Source organism: Sceloporus occidentalis, unplaced genomic scaffold (assembly GCF_023333645.1).
Source record: "Sceloporus occidentalis isolate IW3139 unplaced genomic scaffold, rSceOcc1.0.p SCAF_3, whole genome shotgun sequence".
NCBI lineage: Eukaryota > Metazoa > Chordata > Lepidosauria > Squamata > Phrynosomatidae > Sceloporus > Sceloporus occidentalis.
In genome coordinates, this window is record NW_028316983.1 from 172,128,391 (window position 1) to 172,141,355 (window position 12,965).

At 36.5% G+C, this 12,965-nt stretch overlaps 1 protein-coding gene across 3 annotated transcripts in view; it reads right to left on the reverse strand.

The window, feature by feature from the left end:
* LOC149317126 (putative phospholipid-transporting ATPase IIB) overlaps positions 1-12,965 on the reverse strand; it is a 176,518-nt gene that overhangs the window by 55,471 nt on the left and 108,082 nt on the right. For all 3 annotated transcript variants that reach the window (XM_089516905.1, XM_089516903.1, XM_089516906.1), the window contains one exon: positions 1,813-1,973. In XM_089516905.1, coding sequence (XP_089373031.1) covers positions 1,813-1,973 — 161 coding nt within the window. The remainder of the gene's footprint in view (positions 1-1,812; positions 1,974-12,965) is intronic.

The window sequence follows — 12,965 nt, forward strand, 5'->3', positions numbered from 1 at the left end:
AGAGTTGCCATATGTCAGAGTCAATATGAAAGCACATTATAACAACAGTCACAGAAAGTATATTACACAGATCAAACTTGAGAATGAATTTCTATAATCAGTTCTGGTGGTGTTCAGGTTACTAAGAAGTCATATCCGCACATCCTTATTTTCAGTTTCATGCGTATAGAGCCTAGCTATTAAGCAGTGAGGAGGAAAAGGCATATACAGTGGTACCTCGGGATACGAAATACCCAGGTTACGAAATTTTCGGGATACGAAAAAATCCCATTGGAAAACATTGTTCCGGGTTGCGAAAGTATTTTCGGGTTACGAAAAAACTTTTGGTGCTTTTCGGCGCGATTTCACACGGAATCGCGGCTTTTCCCCATTAGCGCCTATGGGAATTCGGCTTGCGAAAGCCTTTCGGGTTACGAAATTGACAGCGGAACGAATTAATTTCGTAACCCGAGGCACCACTGTATTCAAAGACACTCTATTTCAAAGACATTCTCTTCACATGTTCTGGAGCTACATGTTGGCACTAATGACTGTAACTTTTTATATTTTCTGTGCCTGAGGATATAATCAGCTCTTGGGCCAACCAATTTCTTTATCAGTTAAAATGTGAGATGAAAAAGGAAGATCTGCCTCACCATGTTTTTTTTAAAGTGAACAAACACATACTTCTAAGAACTACAAAGGAAAACATTGTGGCCCACATTGGTTTCAATTCTGTTTTGTCATATGTGACTGTTATCTCATGTGGATGTGCACATTTGGATTATCTTCTAGTGTGGCTTTATACAGTTTTGTCATACATTGTGAGAATGTGTTTTGCATGATTTTTGTTTATTTGAAATTAGAAGTGCTGGTCATTTCTGTCATGACAAACCTATACGTAGAGCACAGGCAGAAACTATAGAACTCATGGGCAGCAGGTGGCTCTTTGGGGGATCCAATGCAGCCCTTTGGATCTGCATCAACTTCCCAAGTTCCAGCACTCCTCTAAACAATTTTTGGCCCAAACTGGGTCCACAAAGATTTGTAAAGTTTAAAAATGCTCTGCAAATGGTTAAAAAAAAAAAGGCTTCAAGCCACTCCCCTCCAGAAAACAGACTCCCCAAACCAACCACCATTTCTGATAATTCTAAATGGTAGCTGCAACACCAAAGTATGGCTGACTTGATTTCCAGAATACACTGAAAGAAAGCAACGTGTTCCCCTGGGCTTTGGAGCTGACTACTAATTTAGAGTTTAAACAAATTATGTCAGTGAAACAGCAACATGGTCTCTATGTTCTCTCTCTCTCTTACTCAGGAATGCAACTTACAAAAGAAAATGTTATTTTTATTAAAATACACTTTTTAAAATTAAACTATCAAAATAATGTCTCTGTATTTCCTTATGATATGATAATTAAATATTTAATGACAGAAAATTCAAAATGCATTTCCTTGTAGTCCTCCACAGAAACTACAATGACTTTCTTTTAGAAGTACAGAAAAGACCAATAATCCAATGAATTAAACTATACTGTAAGTGCACAGAAAGGTAATTTTTTCAAATAATACTCTTTTAGAGCAACTGTGTTTTCTTATCAAGGTTATGTCCTATAAAACACACAATCAAAAGGATTGGATACATGGCATATACAGCTAGAGTAAGATTGCACCAAACGATTAGCACAATGACCCTCCTGGAATCAGTAGATTTCTTGGCACCTTCTCCTGTATCTCCTGATAATATCAATGTTCTTCACAATAACTGAATGTGCACTAAAAATAATTGTGAAATTACACATGTATAATTTTTTCTCATTCTTACACCTACCTGATTGGGATTATGTACGAAAAAAGAAGGAGAAATCGAAAGAGATTGCGGTACCATGGCCCTACAAATCCTTGCAAGGTGACCATAACAACTGAAAGTGCAACTAGAGCCAAGAATAGTGCTTTGGTTAGTTGATTCAGCTCAAGGTCCAGCAAGCCAACCTAAAGAAAACAAATGCAAATTTTTAAAAAACCAATAACTATGAAAAAGAGATGCTTTTCTTTTTCTTGTTTGTATACAATATAAAATTATATAAAATCAGAAAAAGAGAATTTTGCTTTCCCAAATAAACTGGGACTTATAAACAGGGCCTACTCTGTCCAAATGTCCTTAAACCTGATTAAGCATGGCATTACAAATTATACTTATGATTCTGGCACATAAATTATCTCTCAAAGCAATCTGAATAATGGATCATTAAAAGATAAGAAAAAACTATTTTTAAAACAATCTCTTTATAAATTTTCATGAGTTATGTGACAATACGTTTTGTGACATATAACATTCTTGGGGACTTGCATATATATCAGGTTTATTCAAGAACTTCCATGTAACTACGTTTATGTAACATCACATGCAATAAGAATGAATGTGGTTTTTGTAATGTGTTTAGCAGTCGTTCTCTGCTTAAAGGCATGTGTTTTCTTTATTTATGAGATCACAGGTAAAGTCACCACAGAATTGCTTGAAGAGTAATGTAACTTGGAAAATTCATCCTGAAAGTGAAGCAGCCTTTATAAGCAAGGACTGTATAACAGGACACTTACTAAGGGTAAACAGGAAGTTTTGTTGAGTATGGGGAATAGTTGTACGTTGTAAATGTGTCATAAGCAGATCCCAGAAAGTACAGGAATTCTCTTTAAATAATTTCTTATATCAAAATGTTTAGCTTTAACTAAATCTGCCTCACGAGCAGCCAGATGATGTTGAGAAAAAGTAACTGATTTTATTTCAGATTATATGCACGACATTATGTTTTAAAGGTAGTATTCTGTACAATATTTATTTTGGTCTGTGCTAAAAAAAAAAAGTCAATTCTGTCACTTAGCCCAGAACACAAGAAATCATATTCACTTCCCTTCCTTTATCATTCTCAAAATGAAAGATGAATGAATTAATAAGTCCTAGGAAACTGAAACCTGTGCTTTATTTGCATTTCAAAAGATTTGCATCATGAACAGACATAACTTTTAAACCTCTTGTTAAGCAGTTTAAATTCATAACTATAATTCACAGAGATTATGCAAGAAAGATTCAAGCATGTCTTTTAGCCAGCACTGAAGACTTGAAAAGTCTGCATTTTGTTTGTAGTTGTGCAGCTCTCCTGTTAAAAAAGACCTCAGGTTTCCCCAGAGACCAGACAAACCTATCCTATGAGTTATTCCCAGCACACAGTTCCCTTGGACTGAAATTCCCAGCCCCTGCTTCAGCTTCTTATCATATGCAAGGCATGCAATATGCAGCAATAGATTTAAATCCCAAACACAGGAAAGCTGTTTATAGTTGTCACTCTCATTAACAGTCCAAACTATAAAATTTATCAAACATGATATTCTTGAACTTCATAGTGGTTTTCTCCCTTAGGAATTTTATTAATATAAATCATGGTTAAAATTATTTTATTAGAATGTACCAAGCTGGATCCAAGGTAAGGTGCACTTAGGTGCCACTAAAATCAATGAGACATTAGTCATAAGTTGGTTCCCTCTGAAACCAGTGGGAGTGAAGTTGAACTAACTTCCTTTGAATCAAACCCACTGAATTTAGTAAAAATACAAAAGATAAACAAATAAAATCAAAACCGAAGAATCCGCCGCCAATTCTACTTCAAAAGCTTTCGTTTTCAAATCAAAGATGTCTATTAGTCTAAGAACGCTTCAGTCCAGGATAATGGTCCGATGTGTTTTTCAAAATAAAATTATTGTGACAGCCGGCTAGGCGAGACAATTATTTCACAGGAAAATATCCCTAGTCAGAAACGCTTTTTAGCTTCTGTCAGACAAACAAATATGGCATAAAAATCCAGAAACAGAGACAATTTCTACCAGAATACTATTTAAAATACTTTTGGAAAATTCCAGCATTCTTGCTGGCGTATGGGCTGTCCCTTCCCTTGAGAACTAGGCAGCTGAAGACCACAGTGGCTGATTTATCAGCTACATTTAAAAAGCAGCACAACGAGGACAAATATCTTGCAATTTCCGCTGCTTCAACTACTACATAGTTTATGCTTGAATTATTGAGAAAAATAGGTTTCTGGATTAAAATGAAGAAAAATTAAGCCAGGGAAGTAGAGCATGTTTCAAAGCCCAGATCTTTTTGCATTGACAAAGGCAGTCTAAGTTTCAGGCCTCGCTGAGGATCAGATGAAGTCATTATTCATTCAGTCAGGGAAAAAAGACTCAATTACCTCAACCTAAAGATGCTATCAATGAATGCAAAGTGCATATTTTACTCTATTCATCCAAATCCCATTAAAAAGTGAAAGGAATGATTTAATCTGGCCTTCTAGAGTTGGTCTTTTTTTGTAATAAAATAAAGAATCACTGTCTTGCAATATGCATAACCAGTACCTCACACTTTTCTTGCTGCATCATAGCAATGAAAGACTGTAAAAGCCAAGACAAAACCTGACAGAAATGAATACAAAGTTTCCTTTGAGAAATGGCATTTATGGGCCCAAACATTATATATAGACCACTGGATACACAAATGTAGATAACTAACAGGATAAAAACTTTCCTAATTGAAGGGGACAGATCTGTAGCCAAGTGTGTAGTTTATGTTGTAAATTAAAACAACTTTTAAAACAAATGCAAAAGTTTTAGATGTAAGAAGCCTTTTTTTCCCCTCCAGTAAATGTGTTCTTTAGCTCAAGTGACTGGCCATGAACAATACTGTGTCTCCCTTAAGTATATATTAATCATTTACCATTTTTGCCATGTACACAGAGAAAATCATAGAAAAAAGTAAAAATAAATAAAAAACTAATCTATTCAATTTGAAAGTGGCTATCTACCTTGCTTTCTCATATTGTCTTTTTACTACAATGGTATTAAAATATGAATGGTTATGAAAATGTGTTATTGTGCTTAAAATTAACATGAAACAACTAAACAGCTTCATTACAAAAAAGCTAATTTTAATTTTTTAAAAAGTATTCCAAACATGTCCTGCAATTTTCAATACCTGTAGATCACCCTCAAGCGTCTGATCACAATATTTGTTTTGTTTCCAACAGTTCTGATGACAGAACCAGATATGCCATCAGAAATTTTAATCTCTCAGGGAAAATTTGTGCATAATGTCACAGACAACCACAATAGTTTTTGTAAGGGGGCTGTTCTAGGATAATGAACGCAATAATTGCCTATATAATCTGAAATGCTACTAATGACAACAATCACATATCCATTTAGCTCCTCTTTAATTTATGTAGCAAGTTTTAAATAGCTAATCACTCTAAGTATAATAATGGTTTATACCAACAATAAAGGGTAAGGATGGCATTGTCCTGCTTAAACAAGAAAATATCAGTTTTCTGTTCACTTTATTTTCAAAACATTGCATTACTAAGTGTCCCAATGTCTGAAATACAGTCCCATTGTGATAAGGACATGAAGAAATAATACTGAATAAAATAAAGGAAAAAAACACTACTTATTTTGTAAATAATGAAGGGAAATGAAGTAGGAGGGAACCCTCCAATAGGCAAAACACTTTCAAAAATATGCTGTTAAGAGGGGGATGTAGTGGCTGTTTAAACAAAACAATTTTAAGGCCATTAAGAATATCATAATAAATAATTTAAATAAGTACCACCCCTATACTGTAATGCAGTTCTACAAACATTTTTCTAATTAAAATGTGCTTCTTAAAGTCCTTCACAACTATAATGTCAAAAGTGCTTTAAGGGGTTTTCCTGGGAAGTCTAATCCACAAAGTATCAGCAGGCAATCAAAAGTTAGTTTCATTCCTCTCTAACATAAGAATCAAAAGAGGAATTTCCAATTTATCTCAGTATTCCCTCAAATAATATTCTGACCAATATTATGCAGCAATTCTGAATCCCTGTAGTATCTGATGACAGTCTCATAATTAAAACTGAATTAGGCACAAATGATGCATACAAATGCTTTCTTGCTTAAAGTTAACATGCAACAGTGGCAAACATGCAGAGTCTATCAAACAAATGGTTAGACATTTCAAGCGCTGGTTTCTATTTTCCTTTCCCCTTTCCCCCCAGTGATTCTTTCAATATGCTAATTCATGAACACCTTACATTGTCATATAAGAATTAAGAAAAATGCTAACTAGTGTAATGCATGGTGGTGGGCAGTATTACACATTAGTTAGTTGGAATACTTTTGTATTCGGCAAATACAAAAACAGCTAATAGTATAAAAATCTGTTTTAAAAACAGGATATTGCTCAACTTAATTAAAATTAAAGATGATGTACTGCTTACATCAAACTGTTTCTTTCTGAAACCATAATGCATTTTTACAGTTTTAACATATCAAAATTCATTTCTTTCAAATTACCTTCAAGGATTAATATGACAACTCTCATGCAAAATAAATACCTTATTTAACTGGTTGTAGAATATATAAAGTCTAACATTAAGACTGTAACTCTAATTAACAAAATGAATGCCGATTACTCCTTTATTCATCTTTTCCATTTAACTCTTCTCAGTTCATGCTTGGCTGGTACAAAACAATATGCAAATTTATGCAACACAACTCATATATAGTTCAAAAGCTCTTCCTGTGGGTTGATGAGAAAATACAAAAGCAAAAGACCTAAAATAAGAATTCCATCAAAACAACAACAATATATTTTGCTCTTGATGTCACAATTATTTGATTGCAAGGGAAAGCAATGTTTGAATATACTTCCCAGAATAGTAAGATGCTGTTTAAAGTCCTCAATAAGATCTGCTTATAGACAATAATTTTAGTAAGTCCACATTATATTTTAAGAAGATAAAATCTGAACAAACCCAACATTTGACAGGCAATTCAAATCTGGGCACCAAGAAACAAAATGTAACACCAGACCTTACTGTTCAAATGTTCATTTTCAGCAAGGATTTTGTCCCCTCCCTAAACAACAATGACATAGATGTACTAGTAGTAATTGTTCATTTTTAACAGTATCAAAATTAGAAGAAACTAACAATATTACAATGCAAGTTATTCAGTTTGTAGAGTAGTGCTGCATGTATCTATAAATAGATTTTGAACAGCAGATTTTTTGGGAGGAAGTACAAAAAAACCCCTGTGGTATTTGTAAGGTACTGAAACAAATAAAAACATAATGAAAAAGTATATTGACGGGAAGTATGTGAAATGCAGACTTATATTACATTGACTGGAAGGTAGTGCAACAAACTGAAACTACAGCAGTCTTTTAAAAATGTGTAGAACGTTATTCACTAAATTTTTGTATCCAAGTTCTTAGCAGCAACTACAATTTCTTCATTTGCAGTGGAAACTTCACTGAATTCCATAATACATGAAATCTGAAATCTTTTCACCTTTTAAAATCATAGTATCACTTCTAACATTTCAACCCATTGCCTAATTTGGACAGCAGAGGGTGCTCAAGACTGATGTTAACTAGTGTAACTGTACCAAGTCTCTCAAGGCAAACAACTTTGCGGATTTTTCACAAGACTCAGATTCTTCACAAAGATAGCCCAAAAATATCACTGCTGGAATGTGTTATTAACACACTTTGTTATTAAAGAAAACTCTGTTGTCTTGTTGTCAAATTGTAGTATATTCATATTTACAAGTGCATAACTGTCACTTGCTATTTGATGTTCCTTTGTTGTCTGTTTTATTGAATCATTTCCTGTATTGCTATGTATTTTATATGTATTATCCTACTAGAAAGGCCCCTTCCCCACCACCACTCCCTTCTCCTTTTGTGTCGTGTCTTTTTAGATTGTAAGCCTGAGGGCAGGGAACCGTCCAATTAAAAAGATTGTATGTACAGCCCTGTGTAAATTTACAGCGCTTTATAAATAAAGGTTAATAATAATAATAATAATAATTTATACAGATGGAGACAAACATGTATGTATGTAATACCTTCTTTGACTACTCAGTCTCTCACACTTTTCTACTCATACAAAGCATACAAACCAAATATTTATTTTACAAAAATATGCCTTTTCATATAAATACTTCAATAATGCTGTCTACTTCTCTGCTCAATTTTCTCAACAGCAGTACCTAACCCAACATGTTCCCATACTTTGTGTGCTGACTTTTTTATTTGAAATAATAATAATAATAATAATTTGTTTCATTTATATACCACTATTCCAAAGATCATAGCAGTGAACAGCAAGTAAGCTAATTAGCAAGTAAGCTAATTAGCCACCAACAGTCTGGGTACTCATTTTAGCGACCTCAGAAGGATGCAAGCCTGAGTCGAGCTTGGGCCCTTTTCCTGATCTTGAACTCGCAACCTTGTGGTCTTGAGTGAATGGCTGCAGTACAGGCATTTAACCACTGCGCCACCAGGGCTCTGTTACTCCTTTCTACCACAAGCCAAGGAAGCTGTTTCGGTCCTACATCAGTGCTTGTTATCAATAATGGGCTGGGTGAGGATGAACAAATTGAATCTTAATCCAGGCAAGATGGAGGTGCTCCTGGTCAGTTGAAAAGCTCTCATAAACCGTAAGCAACTAAACCAAAGCAGCTAAACCAAAAGATCATATAATCAGCTGAAGCCAGAACTCTCATAGCTAGCAATGAATGGCCCTATACAGACAGGCCAAAATAAAGCTGCTTCAGGTCTCTTTGGAGGTATGGTGTTTCAATGATGCATGAGTCCTAAGAGTCTGGAAGCTGCACCAAAGCTGCACTCCAGTCCTTAGGACTAGAGCGCGGCTTTGGTGTGGCTTCTGGACTCTTAGGACACATGTATCATTTAAACAGCATACCTCCAAAGTGACTCGAAGCAGCTTTATTTTGGCCTGTCTGTATCAGGCCAATGCTTCTAAAATTATCCTATGGATTTACCTGATGGTTTTGTCTTTTGTTGAACTCTGCCTGGTCTTGGAATAAACTGGCACAATATTTCTCCTATTTTTCCTCATCTGTGCCTCTAAATTACATATGTATAGATCTATAGACAGTTGTATAATAGAAGTGGTTCTGAACTTCAAAAATAGCTAAACAGTTATTCTTTCCCATTCCCACCAACCCTGAAACACTAGTGTTACCAATGTAACTTCTGGAATATTCATACCGTCCCATGAAACTGACAAACACAACAGATAGATTTAGAGAGTAAATGTCTTGAAACATGCTTAGAAGAAATATCTTAAGTGTCAACTGGTGAGTTAGCCATTGATTCAATGCCAGAAATCAGCGTCACAAATCCAAATAAAGAAACAGTTATATATTTATTTATTTCTACCCATCTTGCCTTTTCCCCAATTCAGAAATCAAAGTGGCTTACAACAAATTTTAAAACATTTTGTTAAAAATCCACAAAATACAAAAGTTAAAGCAAGAGTAAACAAACAAAAAATGAACACCAGCTCAAAACATGTATCATTAAAATGCACACACACATTCCAGCACAACAATTAGGAAGATCCAGCGCATTCTTGTTTGGTAGGACAGACCTTAAATAGTCATTCATCAAATATGTCTAAACAAAAAGTCTTTACTAGTCCACAAAACTAGGGAGAGTACTTCTCTGGGAAGGGAGTTGCAGAGCCTGGGGGCAGCCATTGAGAAGGCTCTCTTCTATGTTTTCTCACCAACTGTACTTGTGAGGGTGGTGGGAGAGAGAGAAGGGCCTCCCCAGCAGAACTCAAAGCATAGGCTGATTCATAAAGGAAAACAGGGTCCTTCAAATAGCCTGAACCATATAAGGCTTTATAGATCAAAACCAGCACTTTGAATGAACCAGCAACCAGCCGGTGTTTCCTGCAGCCAACATATTAGTAATCTGGCTGCAGCTCTTTGGACCAACTGACTTTTCCAAATACACTTCAAAGACATTCTCATGTACAGTGTGATTTAGGTATCTAACCAGAATGTAACCAAGGCGTGTGTCACCATGGTAAGATCAGAATTCTCAAGCTTTATCAGTGCTAATGTACTCCTAGCTATTGGTGAAACCTTAGCTTCCAGGGTCAGAGTTGAATCCAAGAGCACATCCTATCTACAGACCTACATCTTCATGGGGGGTGTTACCCCTTCCAGCATACGCTGAATCCTTATTCCCTGATTTGTTTTTCAACTGACCAGGAGCACCTCCATCTTGCCTGGATTAAGATTCAATTTGTTCATCCTCACCCAGCCCATTATTGATAACAAGCACTGATTTAGGACCGAAACAGCTTCCTTGGCTTGTGGTAGAAAGGAGTAACAGAGTTGGTATCATCCACATACTATTAGCACTGAACGCCAAAACTCTGGACAACCTCTCCCAGTGATTTAATGTATATGTTAAGATCATGGGGGACAGAAACAAGCCCTGTGAAATTTCACAGCCCAAGAGGTTCAGCAGGAGTCTCCCAGCACCACCTTCGGAGTCCACCCTTCCAGGAAAGAATGGAGCCACTGTAAATCAGTGTATCCAAGTCCCATCGAAGCAAGGCAACTCAGAAGGAAGCCACCAAGAGGTAAAGCAGAACCCACATGGACACACTCCCTTGTCTTGCTTCTGGCATAGATCATCCACCAACACACCCAAAACTGGTTTGGCTCTATTCCATGAGAGGATGCTTGGAAGCGATCATATCCACTGTCCTGTTCACTTCTGTACTCCAGAGGTCAGGCAGGATTTCAGCAGGATACCTATCATGACAGCAGAAAACTCCCCCAAAACTTTCAGGAATCCATCCAGACCCATAAGCCTCCTGGGGTGGACTATTTTAATGTGTTTCCCGCCCCTGCAGAGGTTCTGAATTAGCATGTCTAAACCCCATCAGGTATAATGTGATCTGTCCCTGACAATGGAACTATAGACTGTTCTTTCACTCCCAGAACACATTCAGACTACCCACTACAGAAACCAAGGTCCAGAGTGCACCCAGCAGCATCAGTATGGGCAGATAAGTCCTGAGCTGCTCCCAAGTTAATCTCAACACGTATACTGAAATCTCACAACACTACAAGACAAGGGGATTCCAACTTCAACCCTGAGAGAACCCCAGCTAGTTCTGGAAGGGAGGTAGTTGAGCAGCGCACAAAAGAATCTCTGATGTGTCCTGGCCACCCAGCTCCAGCTAAAGACACTCAAACCCAGAAAATTGCATGATAGAGCAGCTGGTCAGGGGGATGGAATGTCAGCTCCCCGACCCCAGGTCTCATCTGCTGCTGAACAGGGAACTCTGGTGGACAAAGCTGAGAGAGATTAATCACCATCACCATTGTTGAGACAATGGTGGCAGCGAGTAAATAAAGTAAATAACGATGGATAATAAATAAAATACTCTATTTTCTGGAGTAAAAGACTACTTTTTCACCTAGGAAAATCTTCTCAAAAGTTGGGTCTTGTCTTTTACGCTGGGTGTCGTCTTATAGGGTGGGTGCTGAAACTTCCAAGCGGACTGGAGAATCTGTGGTCGCCGCATGTGGTGGGGGGAGCTCAAAAATGGCCCCGGTTGCATCCCCGCCATATGCAGCGACCGTATGAAAGCAGCAAGTAGAAGAAAATCCACTCACCAAGATTCGTGGAAAGAAGTGACTTAACATGGTCCCGATGAGGAGGTGAGGGGGTGCCTCACTGGGAAGGTGAAGAGCGGAACAAGCTGCAGGCATCCAGGACGCCCAGGTCATGGAAAAAAGAGCCCTGTTTGCACTATCGCTCTGATAGTCTTGGAGACAGGGAAGGCTGGGCAGGCAGGGAGAGCTGATCAATCCAAGCAGGCTTTGTATATAATAAGTTTTCCTGCTAAGTACCTGCATGTCATAAGCATTTCAATTAAAATTACCATATTGAAATCAAATATGATGTGGTTTTTTTAATTTTTATTTGGTGTGCGTTGGAAGAGGGGTTGTCTTATACGGCGAGTATATCCCAAATTCTATATTTTAACTGCAAAAGTTGGGGGTGGTCTTATATGCCCAGTCGTCTTATATGCTGAAAAATACAGTAAATTAAGATAGATTTTACATACAAGCAAAGATGAGCAGGCAAACATATGAATAGTTTAGGAAGTTCTTGGTTTAGTATATTGATATAGGTACATGAGCACTTAATTGTAATAATGCAGGCATGAGAACCCTACTTACTAGCTGAGATATCAACTAGTGTTTTAATATTTGCAGTATGCCAAGAAAACATTGTCCCTGTCAAACCACTGCCAATGTATTGGCGTCTGAAGATGTATCCTAATTCAGCTGTTTCTCTTTCCAGTCTCCCTTTGGATTATTATTATTATGCTTAACGACTGCTACTCGGGGGGTCCAAGTTAGAATGTCCAGAAAAGTTGAAGTGTTCTGCAACTGTTTTATGTGTTTCACCTTTTCTATATACATAAACAGACATTGCTTGGATCACATACCAATAAGTACATGAACATAAATAGCAAAATTAATAATGATGATGATAAAAGTAATAATAAGCCATCAGCTATCACCTACATGTGGTTACAATATCTTCTAATCTAAATTAACCCCCCCAAAAAAACTTAACCTTACAACAACACACAAAACAAACAAACAGAAAAAATATGCTTAAATGTTACAGACTTCCAAATGCCTAATCTAAAGTTTTCTAAATTTAGAATTTGTTCTTTCATTCACTAATCACTCTATTTCTTATGCAAAGGTCGTGGCTATCTTTCCATATATTTTTAGTATTCCTGTCTTTATCTAAGATTTGTATCCTTTTAACTTAACTTAAAGTTTGTATCTCTAACTTTCCTTTTAAATACTGATATTTTTCCAAAAAAGATATAAAAACCCAAATCATTGAACCATCTTTTGCAGCATTTTCAAATGTTATAGCTTGTCTTGCCTTTAGTTGTCTTTCTGTAATAATTTGTCATGTATTATATTTATCACCATTGACCATTCTTCATTAAACTTATCATCTGATTTATTTCTCAACAAACTTATCAGTATGTCCATTTCGATAAGATCTAATATTTTTTCATACCATTCCGACAT